General features: G+C 37.7%; 3 protein-coding genes across 4 annotated transcripts in view; 1 reads left to right on the top strand and 2 right to left on the bottom strand.

The window, feature by feature from the left end:
- Positions 1–797: 797 nt before the first annotated feature.
- LOC306908688 (prolactin-releasing peptide receptor) lies at positions 798–1931 on the top strand (the record flags this gene model as incomplete). Its single annotated transcript, XM_079481803.1, has 1 exon — positions 798–1931. The coding sequence occupies one exon, from the start codon at positions 798–800 to the stop codon at positions 1929–1931; it is 1134 nt and encodes a 377-aa protein (XP_079337929.1).
- Positions 1932–10570: 8639 nt separating this feature from the next.
- On the bottom strand, positions 10571–18516 carry gpr184 (G protein-coupled receptor 184). The gene is made up of 2 exons (XM_079482189.1): positions 18156–18516; positions 10571–14167 (listed from the first exon to the last, which is right to left on the bottom strand). Exon 2 carries the CDS (start codon positions 14159–14161, stop codon positions 13157–13159), a length of 1005 nt encoding a protein of 334 aa, XP_079338315.1. The 5' UTR covers positions 14162–14167; positions 18156–18516; the 3' UTR covers positions 10571–13156.
- Positions 18517–20770: 2254 nt separating this feature from the next.
- The window catches only part of prkd2 (protein kinase D2), a 31866-nt gene continuing 25831 nt past the window's right edge, over positions 20771–26805 (bottom strand). For both annotated transcript variants that reach the window (XM_079481838.1, XM_079481839.1), the window contains exons 11-18: positions 25631–25683; positions 25451–25523; positions 25226–25332; positions 24874–25035; positions 24278–24376; positions 23762–24029; positions 23332–23417; positions 20771–21857 (exon numbers count right to left, since the gene is read on the bottom strand). In XM_079481838.1, the coding sequence (XP_079337964.1) occupies positions 21642–21857; positions 23332–23417; positions 23762–24029; positions 24278–24376; positions 24874–25035; positions 25226–25332; positions 25451–25523; positions 25631–25683 (1064 nt within the window). In that variant the 3' untranslated portion in view covers positions 20771–21641. The remainder of the gene's footprint in view (positions 21858–23331; positions 23418–23761; positions 24030–24277; positions 24377–24873; positions 25036–25225; positions 25333–25450; positions 25524–25630; positions 25684–26805) is intronic.

Here is a 26805-nt window from a genome sequence, read left to right as displayed (position 1 = left end):
ATAATGTATGTGTATTTTTCATATTAATTACAAATGCTTTATTTTTATATTTATACAATCAAAATTAAAAACTGATATCGATGAATAAATGGTACCGTTTTTTGGAAACATTTAGGGAGTGTTGCTAATAAGTTGCATCATTTATGCAGAAAATAGAAAACATTTATTCACCAGTTACGAATTAGGCCTACATAAATGTGATGTTTTAAAGCTTTTTTTGGAAACGTATTCCATTCGTGTCTGCTGTGCTTTTAAAATGACCCTGTGGTCATGCGTTCATCAAATCGCACAGCCTGACATTCTTATGGATTTTATGCACGTAGATATATATTCAATATCTATTCAATATCTATCAAACAGGTTAATTTTAGAGTCATCAACTTCTCATTTGTCTGCTTCCATAAAGCCTTAATATCAGCCCATGAGTTACCGTCACCAGACAATGTGACTGTACCAAAGGCTAAATACCTCAGGATTTCCTCCAGCTAATTCTAATTAGTAACTCTCTCTAACAAGACAACTCGTGACTCATCTAGGAAACAAAAATTTAGCTTCAATAATTAAACGGATCGGAGAAATGCATGCTTTCTGGTCTGGGCTTAGAGGGTGCTCGAGTCTCATCAGTACAGAAGGGAGAAAGAGTCTTTAAAAGGCGCTTTCAGGAGCATGGCAACAGCGTTTCCATGTGCCAGCCTCACACAGAGTTTATCTCTATCAGCTGAGCGAGTGTGTGCCTGTTTGTGTGTGTGTGACTTGACTGCCTTTGTTGTTCACAACTGTTTTTGTCACAGGTGAAAATGGATCCTCTTCTGGAGCAAGTTTTGGCTGGCTTAAATGGAACCCTGGGAGCGTTGAATCGGACCGACCCCCTGGATAAATTCTCAGGAACCCAGCTGCTCTTGCGTTTCAAGCCGCTCTTTATTCCCTTCTACGCTTTGATTGTCGTCGTGGCCGGGGTTGGGAACAGTTTCCTCCTAGCCTGCATTCTGACAGATAAGAAGTTGCACAACGCCACAAATTTCTTCATTGGAAACCTAGCGGCTGGGGACCTGCTGATGTGTCTGAGCTGCGTGCCGTTGACTGCTTCTTATGCGTTTGATTCACGTGGCTGGGCTTTTGGCCGTCCGATGTGTCACCTCATTCCCCTGCTGCAGGGTGCCACAGTGTTCGCCTCTGTGTTGTCCCTCACCGCCATCGCCATGGACCGTTATGTAGTGGTGGCGTACCCAGTCAGGAGACGTATCTCAGTTTGGGGCTGTTGCGCAGTGGCGTTGGGCGTCTGGGTGGTTTCGTTGGCACTCGCGGCTCCTCCATCTCTCCACACACGCTATGTAGATCTGCGACCGAGTGGCATGGAGCTGGTGGTATGCGAGGAGTTCTGGTTGGATGCCGAGCGTCAGCGCTTGCTATACTCCTGTTTCTTCTTACTGGCGTCCTACATGATCCCCCTGCTCTCTGTCAGCATCTCCTACTGCGCCATCAGCGTGCACCTCCGCAAACACATTTTGCCTGGAGAGCCCTCCCAAAGCCAGCAACGATGGAGTAAACAACGGCGCAAGACGTTCTCCCTTCTGGTTGTGTCTGTGCTCGCCTTCGCCCTCTGCTGGCTGCCGCTGCAGGTCCTTAACCTCCTGCTGGACCTGGACTCTAACTTCCAGATTGTGGACAAACGCTACGTCAACGTGTCGCAGGTCAGCTGCCACCTGATTGCCATGAGCTCGGCCTGCTACAACCCCTTTATCTACGCCTCGTTGCACAGTAAGGTCCGCATGCACCTGCGGGGTTACCTGTGCCCCTGCAGGCGCAGCGGGCAGGAGTTACTATCTCGCTGCGCCTCCCGTAACCCCGCCACCTGTCTGACTCTTATCTCCGAGGTGGTGGTGAAGGACAGCCAATCACCTGAGAGCCCCATCCCTGACAGCTGCCTGTGAAGATGTCCGGCACATCGGTGCAGACTAATCAGAAGGCGCACTTAGACATTAAGGGGATTTCACAGCACTGAAGTGGTATTCCTCCCAATATTCAAGGCTCTGATCTGAGAGTGAAGGCAGTGGGTTTTTCTTTCATGAGGACTAGAGAGAACACTAAGTCTCCCTAGGTTGTTTTGATGTTGCTATGGACATTAGTTTCAGGCTCCTCATACAACTCTTTAACCTTGAACGAATATCTGTTATACTAAACCCAGATTTACAAGCTTTGCTAGAATCACAGTGAGGGGAAAAAACAACAAGCCATAATTAGATGTCGACAACTTTCGTCACTTTTCTCTATCTTTCCTTCTCAGACGCTTAGTAAAAACGAGGTGTTTTAGATCTGGTACTTCTTTCCCATCACCTCTGATCCAATTGTAATAGCACTTACAGAGTTAGCCGTGAACATTGTTACTTTAGCTCTCACCCGTGTTGTAAAACAAGCAATGCAGAACTCCTAAACCCCTCACAACTCTCAGAGGATCCCTGCTCCCTGGGATATAGATCATTGGTCTCAGAAGCTCTCATGCTCGAGTCCAGACACTCTCAAGAGGGTTCCAGCAATCTGAGTTCAATCAAATGACAGCCTTTCACCTCATGTAATGGACTGCACACTCTGGCATGAAGCACTGATGAGATCTTGCACCGGAACACTCCTACTTCGTCTGAAGACAGAGTTCTGTAAAACGTTTGGCAGGGTGAGCCTAACCTTTCATAAGTGGCGAGAGCTAAAATGATGATAATTTCATGGAAACAAGTGCTAGATGTTTTGCTATTTAGTGATTTTGTGATTTGCTTCGGAGATATTTGATGTCTCAGTTTGACGCTTAATTACAATGCATTCACATCGCGTTATATCACTCAGTAAATCATTCTGTATTCAGATGACAAAGTACCAAACGCTTACTCATAGAATGTCAGTTTGAACTGAAACTAAGCCATGATAATTTAAGTCTCACTGTAGTTGAGAAATGTTTCCTTTAAAAGTCATCTTTGACCATAAAAATAAAAAATGTAAATAAAATTATTTAAATTTACATGTAATTATTTTGTCATTTTCTAAAATAAGAGATAAGAGTAACTCTAGACCATCGCTTAATTTAGTATACATTAATTCATGAATATGCAATTTGCTCCACTCATTCACACCAGATCTGATCCATTCAGCCACTGAACAACATGATTGTTCTGCGACGTAGAAAACAGGCTGTTATAAAACCACGTTTTTGAGTCTGTCTTTGGTAACTTGTTTTTTCAGGAGAAAACTATTTAGCAACTGTGCTGAGAAATGAATTTGCACATGGTTTGTCTTAAAGTGTATTTAAAGCACCACAAAGACATGTAAATGAAAAATATTCACATTCAAAAATTTTAATATTCACTACAGGGGGACATTAACTTCGGATGGGTAAGCACTACAATTATTTTCTGTAATTTTCTTTCTTTTTGTTTGTTTGTTTATCAGAACTCACAGAAACATAATAATGTTTGCCTAAGACTGTATACGTTGTACAGAAATGTCCTAATAGTTTGATTTCCCTAGACAGCGCCGCCAGGCCGTTTCAAATCACCAACCTGTATTCATTCTTACAGTCTCATTTACATACATTTGATCTAGTGCTCGAGCAGTTGGTGACAATGTTTTGTCGGGAGTCGGAGGTTTGGCAAACTCATGTGATTTGACAATCGTAATGTGAATAAAATGCTAAAAAAGGTGATATCTACTGTAGATCATTGACATTTCTAACTGAACATCTCCCCCAAAACACACACAACTGTAACTCAACATTGTTGTCAGAACTTCGTCCGAGGTAAAATTCTATATAAAGGCTATTAATTGTGAGCATCATGTCAAGAAATAATGTCAAGAAATAGCACAGCGTGCACCTGGCTTTAGAAAAGGAACTCTACCCACACACGAATGAGCATTTGCATATAGTCTTGTAGTTTTCCATTTGACAAGCTGGTTTTCCACTGCGACAGTGTGCATTATGACTTTTGTGAATGCAGTGAAGCAGATAACAACCACTGTAGCTGTTGCCGGCCTGTAGAAATGTGTATATGACCTTGCAAATGTGTTAGGAAATTGCAACACTTTCATCAGCGTTTCAAAGAGTCTTGTGGTTTATTAGAAAGCTTTTATTAGATGAGATTATATTATTTACATTTATGCATTTGGCAGACGCTTTTATCCAAATGAATTACATTGCATTATTCTATACATTTGTTTCTAAGTATGTGCAATCCCCTGGGATCGAACCCATGACCTTGGCGTTGCTAACAACATGCTCTGACAACTGAGCTACAGGAAAACTATTATACATAGATTATGCACAGAATATTCCTGAAAAAGCAGATGGACAAGTAATAATAATGGTTGTGAATGAACATACAAATCTGTTTCCAGGCACAAACAATATTGTAATTACACACTCTGGCACAGTAGGCTGAGAATGAAGCAGAAGTACAATTATGTCAGAATCTGGATCTGCATGCTAATCACTAAATAAACCCCCCAACATCCCCAAGATGCCCAGTGCACACGGGGAAAGAAACAAACCCAGGGCTTGTTTTCTCTGCTGGTCATCCGGATGACCCCATGTAATTTCTTACAGTGTCTGCCATTCATCATTCATAATCGATGACGCAAAGACCCTGGGACATTGTTAAACCTGCAAGAGGCAGTCATAGTTAGTCACCCCATGTTGGGCATGTATGAGCAGGCATATATAAGTCACAGCTAACTCAACGTGGGCGCTCTGATGAGTGTTTTATTGCTCAGATTTCAGTTGCCCTTTCATAGCTCAGGAGATTCCTTTCAGATTAATTTTATTTAAAGGGACAAAAAAATATTCTGTCAGTTCTATATAAATGTCTTAGTTTAGTTGTGACCAAACAGTTATTGGACCCCACTGACTACCATAGTAGGAAGAATGACAATTGTTTGTCAAATGTGACATCCTACATTCTTCAAAATGAAATGTATGAAAAAAAAAATGTTCTACTATGGTTGTCAATGGGGTTCCAAAACTGTTTGGTTGCAAGCCTTTGTACAAATATCTTTATCTGTGTTCGTCAGAACCTAGACATTTATTGAGATTTGGAACAACTTGAAGGTTAGTCAATTATGACAGAATTTTCATTTTTGGGTAAACAGTTCAATTAAGTTTTACTGTAAAGGAATAGTTCACCCAAAGATTTTAATTCTATAAAACTTTGTTTTGACTGTAGTTTTGTTTTCCTGACAAAGTTGGGCAGTTGGATACAATGTTAAGAGCTATTGCATGCATTTCCCATTGCTTGCTATTTGTTTCTTAATGCTGTCTATGATGAATTATTGAGACAATAAAGACGTGCAATGTTTCTTTCCATGCTCAGACATAACATCTTATTGTTTCCTAATATAGAATAAGCTTTGACAAGCAACATCAACTTGCTGGTCAACCTTTTATCCTGCAATAGTCTATTTTAGTTTCTTGCCGGATGTATTATGAAAATCAGTGAAGTGAAAGCTTGGATCTAATGATGTCATTACGCTCAAAGCACCTTTGCAAAGGAACAGGTGAAAGGGGAAACACTGCAAACTTCAGACATTAATGCAGATGGTCTGATGTTGCGGAAACAAATACATTTTCCAAGCTTCTCAAATGAGGATGTGCTGTTATCGATTCCAATGTCAAACACATCTGGCTGTTTGAGTGGGAAAGAAATCAACACGACAAGGAACCAGCAATAAAAGGATTTTAGGAGTGAATTTTCGTGTCCTTACTTTAAACAAATGTATCACCACAACAGACTTCGACCTTCGTAAGACACTGACCTGCTTTTGGCTTAAGAGGAACTTCTGAGTGGTTCTCAGAGAAACAAACAAGCTTGAGCACAGAAAGAACTAAAAGGAAGGAAAATAAACTAAAAGATCAAAAGAGTCAAACATTAAGAGTGTTCAGGTCATAATGTGGCCTATTTAATCATTCAACATATTAGCAGGTAAATGGAGGCAAAACAATCATAAAGTATGATAAATTGAAGTGGACCATTTCTCTGTTTTTCTTCATTCTGTAATTTTTGTAGGCATCAGAGAAAATATTAAAGGGGTATTTCACTCAAAAGATCATTTTTACTCACTCTCATGTTATTTTAAACCTGTATGACTTTCTTTCTTCTTCGGAACACAAAAGAAGATATTTTGAAGAATGTTTGTACTAAACATCATTGGAGCCCATCGACTTGCCCATTTGACACAAAACCCATAGACATTTCTCAAATGTCTTCTTTTGTGTTCCACATTAAAAAGTAGTTTACAGGACTTGAGTTTAAATGACTTGAGAAGAAATAAATAATGACAAAATCTGAGTAATGGATGAACCCTTTGAGATGTCAACCACATTTCTATGTTGAACCACAAACAATACATTTGACTTGTTGCATTTAGAAAGTTCTGCAATTACCTTATTATGTAGCTTAAAGCTACAATTATTTTCTCTAATTTAAATTGCATCATCTGGTTTACTTAATGTCAAACGATTCTGAACATGCTTCAAAGATCCAAAACATGCTTTGCAGATTATGTCACAACTGTATTATATTGGATAGCTAAAAGATGTATGTCATAGTATTATCAACTTAAATTGCATGAATAAAACATTTAAATGAAAAATAATGAGTGGTTACCAGAAGGCTCCATTGGCCGGACAGACACATGGCCCCTCCCCAAATCTACTTACGAATGGCCAACATATTTTTGTCTCTGCTCATTAAACTACAATATAATAAAATACATTAAAGTACCAATATGTAATTGTTTGGAAGATCTAAATGCAATAAATTATGCATAGCCATGTGTTCAGAAGTGTATAAAGAGCTTACATAAGGAAGCATTATGTTTTTATTACCTTAGAATGAGCTATTTCTATCTACATACACCGCTGGTCCCCTTACATGGAATTCGCCATGTTTTTTTTACAGTAGCTCTAAATGGACAAATTGCTCCACAGGGTGTTTTTCGCAAATACTGCATTATCTCCTTATGCAAAGAAGCAAAAATGTCACGACATCTTATCTCTGTGTCAGTCACGATAGTGCTTTGAAAGGGGAGGGGTTGGGGGTGGAGTGAGCCGTTGGTTGCAATTCGCAACATCCCCTCTAGATGCCCCTAAATTGAATACACTTGATCTTTAACAGAGAAAAACGGACACACATCACCTTTAAGCAGCATATTTAAACCAAGCATCAACATACACAGGATCATAGAAGACTCACACTTATGCTTTGGTATGCTGTAGGAAGAAAGTTTGATTCAGCTGTCAACCTGCTCGTTCATTCTTTGATTCTTAAAATGATTATCTGTTGCATAACCTAAAAGAAAATCCCACCTAACATTCTTTCTTGAACAATAAGTAATCTACTCCTATTCTAGTAGTTATACCGTCTCAAAAGAGCTGAATTGTAAAGAATATTGTAGAGGTGAAACGGTGCATCAGCAAAACCATAGCAACGATTTTTAAGTTGCCACTTGAGCAAAATTCATTTGGATTGTTCCCATTTGGCAGCACTTCGTCTTTCTTCTACTATATTCGTCTGGGGACTTGCCTGAAAGAACAAATCTTAAATTACAGCTCCCCTAACAACACTGATAACAACAACATCCACAGATATGGACTTCATCTAAGAGTATTAGCGATGTCCTCAAAAACACACGAGGAGAGAGATATGTCCTTACATTTTAATAACCAATTGCCAGGTAAAATTCAGCATCGGATTATTTCTCATCTGTTGCAGCTGTACGCCGTAAGATCTCTTGAACCCAAGATCAACAATCAGGGCAGTCAGCTGTTTTCTTTTTTGCGAATACACTCATTCCACAGAAACTTCAAGTGTTTGTCCCTCATTTCCCAAGGTAAACGGCGCATGGATTTGCATACATTTGCATAGGCGGTTCAGGAAAGGACACAAAAATGATTGAACCAATTGACAAAATGCATCAGGCACAAAATGGAATAGACAGGAATTATTTGCGCGGCATTAAAATGTGTACAAACTGAAATGATATTCGCTGATACCAGCTGCTAATCCTTCCGCATTTTGCTTACAAAAATTATAGCTTTGAACAGCTGTATACATGTAACACTTATTTTCCCCAGCGTGAGCTATGAAATTGCGTTATTATCAGTAATTATCTGAGATGATTATGTGGCTTTTACATTCTGGTCATTTTTTAATGATCAGGTCTGCTTAGCAATGCATGTGAATTCTTGATAGAAAAATAAGGAAGTCAGGATCAATACCTCAGTGTTGAGGAGATAGCGATAAAAAAGCACTTGGCTTATCTTCCATAAACATGCTCCTTTTTCTCTGTTAATCAATATATATTACATTTGAAAGACATTGTAAATAAAAGCGCTTATTTCAGTTATCTCTTAGGGAATGTTCACTTGGAGAATAACGAACTTGGTCTCATGGGTTTGCAAGTTCTTTTGGCTTAAAACATTCAAATGATCGCTTCAAATACGCAGTCTTTTTATTAAAGGCGCAGTTTTTGATTAACGGTGGCCACTAGGGTTGTATTATAGATTTGCAACGAATATCTTTGTCCAAACACGACGGTGTCCACCACAGTACAGAAATAAATCGTCGGCTGCGACAATGCATCTTCTCATGTTGACACAGGGAAGAGATCATGCAGGCATTAAAAAGACTGTTGAAAGAGCGATGTCTTATTTATAACATAAAATAAACGGTCTGTGGCGGAGCTAGGACCTCTGCTAATATTCTAAAGACTTTCCAGCAGAGACGCATTGTTAATCTGGAACCAGTGGGCTGCTTGTATATACTCGTGTCGTCTTCGCTTATTTTATTTTATTTATTTGCATTATTATTTGCATGGTCTAAGCTATGATAAAGCTAAGCATTTCATGCTTGCATTGCACAGCACGTTTAAGTGCAGAGCTAGCTAACAGTAATTAGAAATGCTGTTAAAGTAGTTTGATCTGTTAGCAAGATAGCAGTTAGCAGTAATTGAGTAGATGTTTTTCCCCTTTTTCCTGCACCGCAGGAGAGGGAGGTATTACAAACTTAAAGGTTCTTTACGTAAGGTCTTTATACACCTCCAAAGAGGTATAAATTGCTATCTTAAGTGTGCCCTGTGTATTCCAAAATAATAAAAACTATAAAAAAAATAAGTTAAATAAAGGTAGTCTATACAATATGTGCTATACCTTCTTTAGCCATAGCTTTTTGTAAGGAACATACTGAAATGTAAGTTTTAGTTTGCCTACTGAAAGTCCACCATAGCCTCAAGTCTCAATAATCTTTGCATGAATTAAAACACGGTAAATTTGTCACAATATGGGTAATGCTGTTGTTAACCTTAGTGTGTATTGAGATTTTTGGGTCAGCATGAACTACTCTGTGCAAGCTAGACCAATATCAGAGAGGGAAAAAACAACAGTCAAATGATTATTTGCAATATTCAGATTTCATTAAAATGCTATTACGATCATTTTAATTTAATTAAACAGAGTGCTCAGAGAGGAACAGTTTCTCTGTGCAAGAAAAACATCTGGACCATAATATGTAAATAATGTTCTAAAAACACACATGCTCAGAACAAGTGAGAGAGCAAGATGAGAGAATAAGCAGACAGCTTTAAATATTATTGACAGAGCTATCTGTAAGAAATTGCTGTTAATTTACAAGCATTTTAACAGTAATCTGCAGAATTTATGCATTATGGGTTTTTACTCTTTTATGCAATGCATTGTGGGATATGATTTTGAAGAAGCAAACTGGCACTGATGTTTCACTTGAGTTTGAGTAGCCTTCAAGTTTGCCTGTCTGTCTTTGTGGTTCTCATGACTGGAATATATGTGGAAAATAGAAAAAAACTAATTTAAGAGGAGAAGTGAGATATTTTACTCTGGGCCACGCTGTTTTAAAACTGGACTGGTGACTGTGGTGAGTAGCGCCTGACAGAAACTTGTTTGTGTTCCTTGCTAAATCCTTTGAGAAATCTTTGAAAGGGACTGCAACAAACTTTTTTTTTCTTTTTAAACTTTTCGGTCGAAGGATTTTCTCGCATCCAAAGCACTTGTGATTGGGGCTTTGCAATAAATCGAAAATTAAGCGTAATCATCAGTTTTGGCCTTCATCCATTAAAAAAAGTAAATAATCGAGGTAAACGATTATTGTGCCGCATTCCATTTGCAAGGATCCGGAGTGATGTGATTTTCTAATCTATTTTGGGGTTCACTTTTTGTATAAGAGTGTGGAAATTTTTTATTGTTTTTACCTCACTATTTTAGAGTGTATTTTAAATTGAAACAATTACATAAAAACAAATTATTTGACAGAATATAGCTATAAAGTAATTTCAAAGTTTTAAAACTGTATATTGCTGGCATCTTTGCTCAAAATGACTGGAAAATACTGTTTGTCATTGTTACAGTAATATGCTGTAAATCAGTTTCCCAGTATTTATACTGTAGAATTACAGAAGATTACTGGCGTCTCTGCTGCCAGTTATGTACCGTTATTTAACAGATATCTTTTTTACAGTGTACCGGTAGGAGCATTTTGCAAAATGGAAAAAAGCTAATGAGATTACTCAAAAATGTATTTTATTGTAACAAACTAAAAAATAAAACCACAACACAGTATAAATGAAACATCAAAAAACATTTACATCAATATTAATTGTAATTAATGGAGTATTGATAAGTCTTTTCACACATGTCAAATGTCCCCAGTGATGCATGAACTCATTTCAACACTCTAGTCTTTTGTTGCCTGTTGCTGTAAGATATTTCCAATCCCTTATGATACAGTAGATTCATGAGTGTAGGATAAAGTTAGTCTCTAATCAATACCAAAATCTTCCAAAAATGACAGAGAAGACCTGCTGAGTTACAAGGAAACAGTCAAGAGAACAACAGGATCCTGAATGTAACCAATCTGGCAATGTCTTTTGTCATTGTGTGTACATAAATTGCACTTGGTTCAGCCTATACATCCCTGTGAGGGATTTAAATACAAAAGGTAATTCCAAGCTATGAGGTGCAGTCACATGAATAATTGTCAGGGTGATAGTGATAATGTCACTCAAAGCACACCATAAGTCGCTGACAGCTCCATTGTTAGGTTCGATTTTTTGACAGCTTATGACACTTTCCAACCCAGTTTTCCAATTTTTCAAGACTGCAGTCAGTCTCTTAGTAACTCATGTTACATTGTTTGATTCAGTTTTAGATTAAGCACACTCGCCCTAGGCTATATGAATTACATTACTTTTATGTCAAAATATAAATCAATAAGGCAAAATTGACCTTTTTTTGGATTTTGGCCTAGAATGTTGGATCCATAAGATCCACCTATTTACTGAAAAACGATCTGTATTTTAATGCAACAAGCCTCCCGTATGAACAAGCTCTCTCACATTATTGGGTGTCTTCGTCTCAGTAGGGAAATCAATTGCCTTAGAAATGGAAAGCAGACACAGTGTTCTATGCTGTTGTGCTCTAAATCCTTATAGAGTTCCTGTTACGGTGAGCCGTCAACTGTAGCATCATATCGCGCGATGTAGACTGGGTCGCATTAGCTCTATTGTGACGCAATACAGTGATTTTGTGGATTTGCCTCCTTACATGAACCTGGCAGAAAAGTTCGGTGTGCAAACAAAACTGATAGCACAAACAAGTCAGTCCCCATGATAAATGGCATCGCGCATGTTCCACGCATAGTATGGCAGCATCTGGAGCAACAGGTGAAAGCGAGCAGTCATTTAAGCCATTCAGACTGCAGATCAGGCACTCAGAGATGCAATTCACTGCTTCGCTCACGCTCCGAAATCACTCCGTTGAGTTGGTCCATGGCATTTTACACTAGAACAGAATGGGCACTCCCCAGCTCTCAGACTCACAAAGGGTTCAGAATGCAGTCACATGAGAGGCACTCATCTATAGTAGGCAATCATGTCGGTGGAAAAAAACTGTACAACGTGTACTGTGGGTGATTATGATTAGAGATGGTACCCAAATGCTCTACCGTAACAGTTCCTGTGAACGCTCTCTATTGAATTTGTCTCCTTGGAAAGCATTCGCTTCCTTAAATGTCTCGTTACAGTGACAATCTGTGCTTTTGTTTCATTCAACACAAATTGTGTTAAGCATTAAATATGGTAAATCACAGGAGATAGAAATGCGGTATTTGTTTAGCACAATATGATGATGGATACGTGGAGAACAGTGGCAACATGCTGTGCATCTAAATGGTTCACTTTGCAACAGGTTGTTTTTTTACATCCGGATAGATTAAATGTTCTTTAGCGGTTAGATCGGTTTTAACGGTGAGTTACAGGGAGTAATCTGCCATATAAACAGGACAAACAATATGGGTTTTATCCCACAATAACAACACTTAGACCGAGTACGGCTCTTACACAGAAAGTTCAAGTGATTCAAGGGTCCTTCAAAGACAGATATCTAGTTCCTGTTACAGCAAAAATCCCAAAGAGCAATTTGAAAAACCTTTATGGTCACAAGGACACAGTGACTTATTCGCCATTTGAGATGAAACAACAACGTAAAAATTACTAAAAAGTCTAACCAACGCAGTGAGTCAATTAAACTTAAAGTATGCAGAGTACTAACACAGAGAATTTTAATTCCTCCCATGGAATTAAATGTCAAACCTTAAATGTCAAAAAGAAAAGTGTTCATTTTATTTTAGAATTGATCAGTCAAATTATGCTGTTTTAAAGACAAATTTGTGTGCATGGTGCACCATTCAGAACCAATGTGCAAAATGCAAATTTGTGCTGTATTAATTGTGTTCTACACTAGACTTTTGTCCATTTTTGCACCATTTGCTGATTTGCACGATTCTCTTTGTCAGTTGGGTGCTAAAACAACATGCATGTGTTTGTAGTATTTACTTTTTGAGGGGGACAAAAATGCAGTCTGAGTACAAACATAGCAAGGTCGATTAAAGGGCCAAAAATTAAAATTATGTCATGATTTACTCTGTAAAAACTGTATGACTTTATTATGCAGAACACAGAAGAAGATATTTAGACCTGCAAGATGGAAAACCTTTTTGTACCATTATCCGATTCCCTTTGTCAGCCGGAAACCACACTGACATTGTGCGCAATTCGTTCTTACCGAATCCCCCCCACAATTTCAAAGTTGACTTTAAGTCAAATGTGTTACTCTGGTCCTCCATTTTGAATCAACGAGAGGGCTTCCCGTCTCTTGTCTAAGTTTTTTTTTGCAACAGCATAAGCGCATGTCCTCCCTCACACTGTTGCTGGCAAGCACATAGAGCACCGGGTCAACCACACTGTTAAGACTGGACAGAGCTAGAGAACAAGTGAAAGGCAAATACATCACTTGTTCGAAGTAACAACTTTTTGCAGCGCCCACCCAGAAGAAGGCGATGGATCGTAACAGCAGGATAATATGGTATGGCGCAAAGCAGAAAGAGAAAATACCAATGACTCCCATAGACAGCAGTCTCACTTTGCGTTTGCCATGCTCGTCCACCCCCGTGCTTTGTTGCACCTTGCTTGGTATCAAACAGTAGCAGACTGTGATGACGACAAGAGGCAACAAGAAACCGATGCCCACGCGTATCAGATTAAAGAGGGCGATACGTCCTGTCATCGGAAAGGTCTCGTAGCATCTCTTCTCGCTGTCGTCCAGCGGATCTGACACTTCGTCCAAGTACAGCATCAGACAATGTATGGCCATGACAAAAACATAAACCAGCCCGCAGATCATCCAGGCGTAGCGTCGGCGCCGGAAGGATTGGACACGCAGTGGGAAGGTGATGGCCAGACAGCGATCGATGGAGATCCAGCAAAGGAGGAAAATGCTGATGTACAGGTTGGAATAGTAAAAGAAGCCCGCAAGGCTGCACATTTCCTGGCTGAGCATCCATTTGTGGTTGTTGGCAAAATAATAGATCCATAGAGGCATGGTGAGGATGTAGAGGAGATCGGAGATTGACAGACTGAATAGGTAGATGCCTAAAATGTTCTTTCTGCAGATCTGCTGAATGATGGGACCGATGGTGACAAAGTTGAACAGTATCCCCAGAATGAAAGCGATAATGTTGATGGACATCAGCAGGTGACTAGCCGACTGGGTCATAATGACACACGATGAATTGTTTGACATGTTGACCATCGTGTTCATAACCACCTGTGTGGACAAAGAAAGTTTATATTTAGTGAGAATTGTACATGCACTCATTTCAAAAGTTGCTTTTGATATTTTGACACGATGTCTGGATTTGGTGTGCATGTTGACATAGAGGAAAAAGCACATGAGATGCATTGTTTCACAAATAATGCAAATTTCACTGTAGTCAGATTCGGAGCAGTACACTTCAGGTCCTGACATTTTTACATTCACATGATACCTGATAATGTATCTGTAGTCGTGGTAAACCACTGACCTTTATACACTTAAAATTGAGCTCTCACTTTGCTTCAGTGCGGTTGAAGCAAATGCTATACATTGTACTTGATGATCTATCTGTAAGATCTCAAAGGTTTTCCTGTGTTTATTATAAACCAAGACGATTTACAGTCTGACCTAGCCAGACATTTTAGACTCATGCTGTATTTAATTTTATTGTTAAACGACACATTTGAACCCAACGCTTAAGTTCTTCATTTACTGTCTGATAATGCACAATTTACTGTTATCCGTGTGAAACTGCCACAAGTGCTCCACAAAGGCATGAGAGCACTGTGCATTTCTTAACTTGGTTTTGAGACAAAAAAAGCATGAAATAAATGGCATCCCTACTGCAATATTTTTTGGCACTGTAAAAAATATTGGTTCAACTTAAAAAAGTTGCCTGGTTGCCTTACAATTTTGAGTTAATTCAACTTAAAAACACTAGTCGACTCAACGAGTTTAGTCAACTCAATAAGAAATGTGTTGAATTAAGTTTATTAAGTAGACAAAAGTTGATAAATCTGTAAACACCAATCTTGCGTTTTCGTGTTTACAGCCGATCCGTATATTTTTTTAAACGATGATGTCATCACCCCAGCGCGCAAAGTTTGGCACTTGCTCAAAATCTCAGTTTTTATTTTATGTCTGCGACAGAATTACAGCGTCACATAGTGATTTGGTGTGTACATCCTTTAGATTTGATCGGTTTAGCGGTTTCGTGTGTAGGCAGGTATTTTCCTTTGCTATACACGTTATGATACGGTGTTGAATACAAACACAATGTCAATTGGTCATAAACTTAATTTCATGCTTGAGTGGTTTGGTGAAATGTGTTTTTGAAGCAGCAGGAAAAGGAACATTCAGCAAAATATGACTGTACTAGTTTATTAAAACAAGTAAAGCACTGCAATAAAACACAATAAAAACATGATTTTTAAATGGACTTATCTCATTTTGGAACCAAACTCTTCATTTATTCTCTTATGTGACACTTTTTCAGGTCTGGCTTCTAGTCCCTCGTTAAATTTTATTCAAGACATTGTTCCTGTGCTATTCCAGGTTATACAGCTGCCATAGACCACTGTCTACACAAGAAACTTCTCGATTCATGTTCTTAAACCACCAACACCTGAGAGCAGCTGAAACCTCAAACAATGTCAAATAAAGACACATTGCGATAGTGGGTTTTGCAAACATCACTCACAATTTCATTAAAAAATAATTTTTTAAATAATTTTTTAAATTTTTCCAATAATTTTTAAAAGTGTTGTCTTGGAAAATAGGCCTTTGCTGGAAAATTGTCACAGACTTGAAGTTGCTTGTCTGTAATGTGTTTTGTGAATGTAATGCAAAGCAAGCCACTTTGGTTTAAAAGCATCTGCCAAGTACATATGACATATGGAAATTAAGAAAGAGAAACACTTTCTCTGCAAATGCAAAAAGATGCCTTTGAAAACATTTTCTGGGATCTTAATGATGTCCTTAATCTGTCTTCTCTATCAAACTCATTCTAATAGCATTAGCTGATAGAGCGACTAACCTCCCATCAGTACAGCACACAAATTCAATTCCAGCCTAAATGAGCAACAGGTTTTAAGCGAGGATGAAGACTTCATCCTACCTATACAAGACAATGGAAAAATCAATAACCGAATAACCTGGGCATAAACTCTCACAGCTTCAAAGCAATTTTTGATCTATGATTAGATGCATGATAGTGTCTCAAACGCTTCACGCACAGGCCTCCTCAGCTCGGCTGTGAATGACAATAGTCAGAGATGACAGATAGAGGAAATGAATATGTCCTGAAGGGCATTTAGATAAGCCCTAATAAAGAATGTACTGTGATTCATCTGTAGTGAAATCAAATATATATGAAACTGTCATGTCACCATGTGTTGAATGGGTTGTTCTCAATGATATTATTTTTATGTCTCATTTACGTCAGCCGCCAAGATTTCAGCTGGTTGTGGTTAAGAGATGTTATCGGATAGAAACTCAGTCGCTTAAAACTCCAGAACCTAACCTTTTGGGGTACCCCCCTGGTAACACCCCCTGTATTTGAGGTTCATATATATATATATATACATATATATATATATATATATACATATAATATATAATACAACAGTCAATACAGTAATATTTTAGTAATATATTATTAAAGAGTTGATGTTGACTTTTTTCATAAGTAAAAGATTAGAGATTATATTGACGCAGACCAAGAGATGAATTCAGTTAATGCAAACCGCTTTACTCCAACCACAGAGGGAAATAACAGATCCTCTTATATGAAATCTTCCCCGTTCAGAATACTTTCTGTAAAAATGCCAGAAGAGCTGTTGAAGTGAACGGTAGATCAAGGTATGATTTTATTTATACTCGCCAGTCTATGCAAATAATTAAAAACCTGATGACATGTAGTGTCCCCTTCAACAGACAGCTTTGTTAAAGTTACGACTGTACAGTCTTAGGTTTTTATGATCGCATTACTAATTGAAAATGATATTTTGGTATATTGAAGAGTTTGGTTCCAAACTGAGATAACTCGGTTAATAAACATTTAAAAAATCATGTTTTTTGTTGTGCAGTCGAATTAATATCAATCAAACTGTAGTTGGTTTGTTTAGATTGAAGCCATAATGAAAAACTACAGTTAACTAATAGAATAAAACACAATTACAACATGTCAAAATCATAAAAAACATGATTTTTGTTATCTCATTTTGGAACCAAACACTTCATATACTCCCACATATGCACGCCAGTACGCACACAAACATATGTACATATTTAAACACAAAAACATATTAACGTATGAGTATATAGTACTTGATTTACTTACTTGCTCAATTAGCTTTCACTTTATTTACTTTGCTCATACAAAATTGCTGTGTCAAAAATAACCCACACTTACCTTTGTTCCAGCAGGCTACACCCCCTGTTAGCCCCCCAAAACGGCATAATCTCTGTCTAACCAACTCCCATCCTGAAGCAATCACATACCAGCGTTTACAGGAAAGTGATGAAAAGACACTTAAAACTCTTAACCATGCAGCATTTTTGTGTGAATTTTGTGAATTGTTTAAGAATGCAAGAACACACTGATCATTGAATAAGGAAGTAACTGATCACAACACACCAAAACCTGTTTAGTCTGTAGTTTTATAACAACTAAGCACTTTTCAGCTCACTGTATTCGCTGGCGCTTGGTGAAAATCGAATAGAAGGACCTTTGAATAGCATTACACGTGCATCTCAGGAATTGAAAGATCTTAAGTTAAAAGGATCAAGTGTCGGACAAATGCATCTATACAATGCATGAAGCAAACAGAAGCACTGAAAAACTCGCCCTCTGATAGTCACACACAGCATTAAAACTGTTAGAAAGTTTAGTCTTTTATGTTGCTAAACTTTGAAAAACGCATTCTTGTGTAGCTGTTATACACGTCATTGTTATAATTTCATTAAGAGAAAACAACATATTTTTTCACAAATTAAATTGTAAGAATAGAACACAGAGTAATTTAAAACAAACAAAATGAGGGCCATAATATGGTGACCACTTATAATATTGACCAGTCAAAGCATTTAACACATTCACTTCCCTTTATTTGCAAACATACATTTTAATTTAAAAAAAGTTATGTAACAGACATGTTATACATCTACTATGTTTCTCAGGCTATAATAAAACCATCCCAGACAAAATAAAGAATCTCACCTGTATATTTAATGAAAGATACAATGTTCTCCGCCGGCAGAAGGGTGTCTTCTCGATACCAGCAGCCCTAACCTGAGTACCTCAGCATCGGTACTGCTTCAGTCTGGCTTCAGCTCTCACGTGACCTCCCAGAAAAAGAGTTCCTCAGATGAGAAGAGAGTGTCACACCCTTCAATAATCCTTCCCGCCCGGAGATAATCAAAAGTGACCCTCTGAGAGCAAGTTCGACCACAGCACTCGGCTCTGAGTGCAAGAGAGGAGATGAATGAGGAGAGTAAGAGGAGAGATGAAACGTACGCTGTGCTTCTACAGGAAGATGGGACACACCAGGCGGTTTATTTTGAGTTGCATGTGATATACTGAGAGAAAAAGCTGTTGACAGACACTGAGCTTCAGAGATGGTGAAGTCTGCTTGAAACGTTACCTCAACTTCCTGTTTGGCATAAAAGACATATTGGTCTTGGTTTTAAAGACATGCTGTGCGCCACAGTGGAATAGAATATTAGTTTGCATTTAAGTGCTCTAGTTTTGCAGTTTTTCCACTTTAAAATCTTTTTGATGTTGTTATAATCATATTTAAAAAACATTTGTTAAGAGCTCACTCACATTATACTGGTTAGTGAACGGAAAAAAAATGTAACAATGTTTCTAGAATAAAATGTTCTCTAGAGCCAAACCTTCTGATATGACTGTGATTTCCCCAACTCGTCATGTAACCACGTAAAAACAATTCCAAAGAACTCCATTCAAAATGACTCATTGCATTTGTGGTCTTATTTATCTAGCGGTTTGAAAGTGAAAGTTGTCAAAAACACTCACTCACTTTAAGTAATGTGTCTTATAAAGGTACAGTTCACCCAAAAATGAAAATTGTGCCATCATTTACTAATACCCAAGTGGTTCCAAATCTATAAATGTGTTTGTTTGGTTGAACACAAAGAAAGATGTTCAGAAGAATGTTAGCAATTGAGATTTCTGGGACATAATGGACTACCATTGTAGATAATGTATTGTACATTTTATTTGTTCTGTTGAACGCAAAAGGAGATATTTTGAAGAATTTAGGAAAACAAAAAGTTCTGGAGCACCTTGACTGCCATTTATTTTTTACCATGGTAGACAATGGCGTATCAGAAATGGTAGTTGCATAACATCATTCAACAGAACCAAGGAATGTATACAGTTTTGGAACAACTTCATGACAAAATTTACATTTTTGGATGAACTCTCCCTTTATGCACACTGTACACTGTTTTCTTCCTAATAAAACACTAACTCAAATAGTTAGTTACAGTCCCTGCTTCTGATAGCTGTGTCAATAGCTGTGCATTATTCACAATACGATATTTACTCTGCACCCTTAGCAACCAGCATTAGCAACATAAACTAAACATTTTGTTGCTGTTCACAGTCGATCATGGACTGTTTTTTCAGCGGAAGGAAAACATTGATGCATATTCTTCAACTTTAATGTTTGTATTCCGTGGTAACCATTTTATAAATGGTTTTATTGGACGCCCAGCCCACGCTGTCCTAAAGTTTACTTCCAGTCTGTGTTTGGTTATATAACCATTTATTTTATATTTAATTTGTATTAATATTCATTCACATTCATATTTTATTGTATATTAATTGCACCAAATTAAATCAACACTACTCAACAGTTAAAGATTCTTTGCGAAGGTCTACCGGAAGTTACGTTTGGGCCACAAAACGTTTGTTTATGTTGTTGCTGCTGAAATCGTACGTGACTCCGGACCAAACCTTAAGTAGCACCCAAACCTTTGTAGCAATAGCCAAAAAGACATTGTATGGGTCAAAATTATAGATTTTTCTTTTATGCCAAAGATCATTAGGATATTAAGGAAATATATATATTTTTTTATTTCCTACGTAAATGTATCAAAAATTTATTTTTGGGAGTGAAATTCGCTATCGCTAACATAAATGGCGTACAAACATCGCTCACTGCTGCCCGCTCTTTGAGAATTACCAACTTAAGCTTGGTATCTATGTAAAGCTTAAAATGTTTGCTTTCAGGTACATCTATTCTCCACAACATCATTACAGCGGTAGGCGAATAGAGAGGGTTAAAACAACCCTGTTTCTTCTTAGCAATGGCCTGCTACAGCATCTTTGATGGACAACTTCAAATGCGATTTTCTCAATATTTAGATTTTTTGCAACCTCAGATCCACAGATGTATCTCGGACAAATATTGTCAGATCCTAACAAACCATACATCAAAGGTAGCTTTCAGATGATACTAACGCCGTTCAGATGTGACTTATTCAAGATAAAGCACAACCTCTCATAACTTATTGCTTACATAACAAAACCTACTCATGCATACCTAACAACTAGAACACTCATAATGCATTGCAAGGGTTGTATTAGATACATTTTTGCCACGATTGGATTGGAAAATTCAATGGGCGCAGGCATAAATGCCCCAAATTCCTTTTTTTCTTTTGACTGTATGTCATCCACAATGAACCCAAGTGTTTACATTCAAAATTTTTTTGCCGGTCTGAAAATTTCACAACACTTTCGTCATACCGTATCCTTTTGATATCCAAGCGTGAAAACACACAAGACCACAAAAGCAAACAATAACACAACATCATGGATATATTTCTGTATTTATTAAACCAGCCGGAACGCTCTAACATTCCTTCCATAAAGCTACATTTCTAAGGTTACACGTGTACAAAAGTCCTTCATAGCAATAAGTCTTAAGCAAATGGAATTCTCAGGGACATGCAGCCTAGTGCTCAGTTCTAGGGTCAGTTAAGAAAATGAATACACACCCAGGACAGCTCCCATAGCATAACCAACATCGGTTAAAATAACAAAGATCATCACAACCCTTTCACCCATTGCCAATAGCAGCTGATCTGAGAAAAGTGTTGGCAGTCCTTGTGTATCAGTTTGTGATAAGCTTGCATCTCAGTCCTTTTTGGATGACAGCCGCCTCAAAGTCACAGTCTTTCAGTCTATCTCCTTCAGTGAGAGTGAGCGTACAGTATCACACCTGCAGAGCTCACTTATGAAATGACAGTGGAAAACGCCTGCTTTCTACAAATGTTTTCCTGGTATTTTTGCAAAAAAGGATTCTCAGTGAATAAGGAGTGAATCTGAAACTCAAAGGGGTTTCATTACAAGAACAGGGAAATCCAGAAACGATACAGATAAGTACTATCTCAGCGTTTTCTATCAAAGATGATACGATTGTTTCGAATACAAAGACAAAGTCAGACCGGAGATTCTCAACGTTTAGTTGTGTGCGTGTCTGCTTGAGTGCTTGTGCTGGGATCCGAAACGAATCTCGGACCTTATAATCTCTACATCCCAGAAACACATCTTGTCTATCTTCTGGCTGGAAAAGGTAAGGTCAGAGAGCCTGCCGTCGGATCGAAAGAGCGGGTCGTCCCAACAGTTTCTAATGTTGAAGGTGCTCTCTCGTCGGCCTCCTCAACCTCTTCTTCAAAGAATGCTAACCCGTTCCGTCAATCCCTGCATGTCCGCATCCTCCGCGCCCTCATCATCTGATGCGGGCCGTGGAGGCACCAGGTAAGGAGGGTATGGCAGCGTGTGGTCACGGGCGTACTGCTGCCAGCGGCTGTCATCGCTCTCATGGGTAATGTAACGCTCCCCAAGCTTTGACTCCAGCTCTCGGAGGTCTAGCCAGGCCTGGTAATCCTGAGAGAGAGGAGGAGAAGAAAGAGAGCAAGAGAGAGAGAGACTGTGAATAAGTAGCCGTGATGGCGCCAAAACTAATGGCGACCCATTTTGCTTGTGGTGTCTAAAAAAGCATCACTTAGAGTGCTTATTTGTTCTTAATGTAATCTGCGCCTCAACACAGAAGTCTCTTTTATAGCAAATCCATACTTGGATTTCGACCTCTCAGGGGTTGTTTTTCACATTTTGTATTTTCCATCTTTAATGTGGGGCGTTTATAGCAATAATGGACTTATTTATAAAGGTTGGTGTAAAAAAAGACTGTCCTCTCATTGTTATTTGCTGCAAATGGTGTTTGCATTTTATATAAGAAAAGTACTTATAAAATACATATGGTCTAAATAAAGTATATAACATATTATAAAGGCATATTGTTTTAAAGAAATGCTATAAGTAATGACCATAATTAAGTTTGCAGTTAATCGCATCCAGAATGGAAGTTTGTGTTTACTTAATATATGTCTGTGTACTGTGCAAATTATTTTTGTGTTTATAAACACAAAAAACACAATCTTGTATATATATTTTGAAAATATTGACATTAATGTATTTATTTATTTATTTTGAACTGTATATAAACTCATATTCCTTTTTACATTTAATATTGTTCTTAAATATTTGCATGTATGTGTATGTGTTTACAAATACTAAATTAATATGAACAGTACACAGACATAAATTATGTAAACACTAACTTTTATTCAGGATGTAATTAGATGTGATTAATCATTTGACAGCCCTAATATAATTATATTATCATTGTGCTTTGTATAACAGAACTGTAACATTCTCTTTTATGTCGGGTAGTAGTGGTGGGCTTTTCATATATAATGAAAGGTGAACTGGAGACAGGAAGTGATGTGGAAAAGAGTGGGGTTTGGAAAATTATGACACAACATGATTTCAAAATCTAGTTGTTCACATAAAGTCGTTCCACACTTATGTAAGTGTGAAGGGCGTAATACATTCCGTCAACCACAAACAAATTACACCTGCTAAATACAGCCACTACCATATGAACGCTCAACCTTCAACCCTCTTATTGTTATTTTGTGTTGGCGAATCGATTTTTCCACACTATACTTTTTTTTGTAAATGCACAAAACGATTAAAAAAAATGTTATTGAGGAAGGACTCACTCTAATTTGCGTTGGCAATCTTATAAATTATTATAAATTTCCTGACATCATTTTAGTTTAACCCATGTAATATGTAAAGTAATCTGAAATTTTAGGTTTCAATCAAAGTTGGAGACAGAAAGTCGGAGTCAGAAGTTTCAGATTGCATTTAAAAAATTGATTTCTAAGCTTAACATCTTATATAAACATAAGAATAAGAATTTAGTTGCAAAAAAAATCAACTCAAAAATCATATATATATTTAAGCATGTTATGTTCTCTATTTGTGGAATATGAGAGTGTATTATTGGCATTACCTGTAAATAGGTGTGGCTGAGACTCTTGTCCACACTGTAGCGTTTTCTCATCTTCACTTGCAGCAAGTTATTGATGAGGTCGATAGCTACGGAGAAACGGAGAGATCACACAAACTAAATTTGCATCGATCTCAACTAAAAGATTTATAGGTGCAGACAGAAAATCAAAGGCGGATGGAGTTACTCTACAATCGGCCTGCTTTTAATGCATCAAATTTCCTCTGTTATCCCAAAGTAATGGCCTTGCGAAGTAACTGCCATGCAGTGTTTTCTAAAACTTGAGATACATTTTCAATTGAAATCTTATCGTTAAACATGTGAAACAGCTATTTATTTTCTTCAAATACTTTTGTTCGTGCTATTGATTTAAAATACTTTATATCTTTGATTTCAAATGACTGATCACAGAAGCACATTGTTTCTGGGTTACCTTCAGGGGAGATCTGTTTCCAAGGGTTAGGCGGGTACATGAAGGCAGCGTTATGGATCTGATCGTTGATGTCTTCATCTTCATTGAAGGGGAAGGTTCCGCTCAGGCTAACGTACATGATAACACCCACTGACCACATGTCCAATGAGCGATTATAACCCTGGTTCAGGAGGACCTCGGGAGCCAAGTAAGCCGGTGTACCCACGACAGACCGACGGAAAGACTTCTCTCCGATGATGCGGGCAAAGCCAAAGTCACAAAGTTTAACCTATGCGTGCGTGACAGTGAAGTTCAAGTAGGAGGTTCGTGAGTGAAAGAAGAGTGGAGACGAAAAAGAAAAAAAACAATAAACCGTAAAAAAATCATAGTGAATAGAGTGCTTTATCTGATTTATTCACTTATAAATAACTTATTACTTGAAATGCTATTGGACTATTGCATGGATGTTGACATTCTCAAATGAACTTGTACCCGGTGAATTATTCAACATGAAATAAACAGGTTGTTTGTGATCACCTGTGGGAAAGGATCTGCTGATGCCAATAACACATTCTCAGGTTTGAGGTCACAGTGTACGATATTTTTGAAGTGAAGGTGCCTCAATGCCGCCAAAATCTGAAGGAAGGGAGGATATTGATGCAGTGATGCAACAGAATGTGGTTACATTCTAAGAAACGTACTTCGTTTCAAATACTAAACACATTTTAGCTTCCAAAAAAAGAACCACACCCACAAAACAGCAAATGCACAAACACACATTTGTATACACCCACATTTTAAAGGGACTTAAGGTCATTATTTATATTTTCTTATTTTTATCAAAACTATGAAATAACACAAATGTAACTTTGGGAATTCTTTTGTGACTAAAATTAATTAAAGGGATGCGAAAAGTGGCAGCACCCATTTTTTTAACCTCTTTGTACAAGTTCCGTTGAAGCACACAATATTTTTCCTTATGTATTGACTCTAAATTGTTATGCTGACATTTTATTTTGGAATATTAATAAACAACTCTTTAAAATGTATACATATTTTCACACAAGTGCTCTCCTGAAAATTTGGACCAAGCTATTCACGCACTCTCACACAAACAAAACAGCAGATCAGACCTGTGTAATGAGGAACTTGGTGAGTCTCTCTGGAAGTCGACCTTTCTCACTGGACAGAATCATCTCAAGCATGTCACCATGAAGTTTCTCCATCACAACAAATACCTTCTCGGGCGTCTCAAACATGCACTCTAGATTCACTATACCCAAGTGTCTGAGGCTCTGAGGGCACAGGGAAATAAAGACGAGCAGCTTAAGGACAACAACAATGTAGCTTATTTGCCTTCATGACCGGATATTAGCTTTCTTCACAATCCACCCACCAGCTTCAATTGTGATGTATGAGTTCATTATAATTCTGTCAATAACACAGTGAGAAAACACTGATTCCCTATCGCCCCCCACTGGTTACCTGCAGTATGGCTACTTCGTTCCTCAGCTGACTCTCCTGTTTTGTTGGGAATCGCAGCTTGTCAATCACCTTCACAGCTACATCCCGACCACTTTTCCTGTGTTTTCCTGTGGGAGTTAGGGAATGAAAGTGAAATTTATACATATCAGTTTATTTGAATATGTAACTGTTATTTCTTGGTGCACCACAGCATCATGGATCTGCTTGATGTTGAAATGAACATACCTCCATACACCACTCCAAACTGTCCAGAACCCAAAACCTCATCAGCAAAGATCTGGTAAACCATTGCAATATCCTGTGGAGCACATTATCATCATCATAATAATACTCATCATAATCACTGTCATTATTATGACATTGTGTTACGCAATTCGCTTTTAAAGGTCAATTTCTCCCACTTACCACATTCTCTCGAATCTGGCTGTTAGATACAGAAATGCTGACTGATGCTTGCCCTGCAAATGGAACAGATCAATAAGAACCACATTAGCCTCATTTAATCGTCTCGATATTGCGTTCACATTCTGTAGATAACTGGAATGATTTATGTAGGGTTTGTAACCTTTACAGTGTCCATTTTGTGCATGGAACTTTAAAAAAAATTATACACTGTAAATTTACTTTGCAAGTCAAAACTAATTATTTAAATTAACTCCAAAAAAAGACCCCATAAAAAGGGTTGGGAATCGAAAATCCATTCCAGTTCTGGAATCGGAATCGAAAGGTTAGGAATCGTAGACTTGATATAAGATCAAATATTTCATTCCCCTTATCAATTTCATGTGTGCACGTTTCCAGAAATGTGGATGTGTTAACTTGTGATCTGCTGATATTTCAATAAAAGCCCTTATGAAAATGACCATATTTTTACATTAGTTAAATTTAGGTATTTGTTGTATAGCACAGTAACCACAAATTGACCATAGTTTCAACATGGTAGCTAAAGATTAACAGTGATATTTGTACATGCATGGTAATTCAAAGTGTAATAAATTTGACAAAACATGGTTGCTACATGTATATATATATATAAAACCATGTCTACATTTTTCATTTCATTCATTTTTATAAATTGGAAATATCCAAGAATCGGAATCAATGAGCAGAATCGGAATCGGAATGAATACAATTTGAACAATACCCAACCCTACTTGTAGGATGTCATTTTTAAGTTAAGCATCCTTACACTGGTGTAAATGGAACAAAAGTAATGTGTTGCTCATGTCGTCATGATATAATATTTAACCATCGCTACTAACCAAAATGTGGGTTCATTTATATGTAATGCGTGGACTTTTTAGATGGTCTCTTAACACAATTTTGCTAAAATTAAATTAGCAAAACCTGCTTTTGAATTTATGCCTCTGGCAGACGCTTTGGATAAGCGACTTACAGTGCATTCCAGGTATACATTTTATTAGTATGTTTATTCACTGGAATCAAAAGTTTGAAAGCATCACATTGTGGTGGGATACAATTGTGGAATCTGACGAATGTAGAAAGTTATCCAAAGACTACAAATTTAGCTTAATGTCACATAGTGCAGCGAGAAAATACTATATTATATTGTTATTCTA

Source organism: Barbatula barbatula (assembly GCF_947034865.1).
Source record: "Barbatula barbatula genome assembly, chromosome: 19".
Classification (NCBI taxonomy): domain Eukaryota; kingdom Metazoa; phylum Chordata; class Actinopteri; order Cypriniformes; family Nemacheilidae; genus Barbatula; species Barbatula barbatula.
This window is presented reverse-complemented; position numbering and strand designations above follow the sequence as displayed.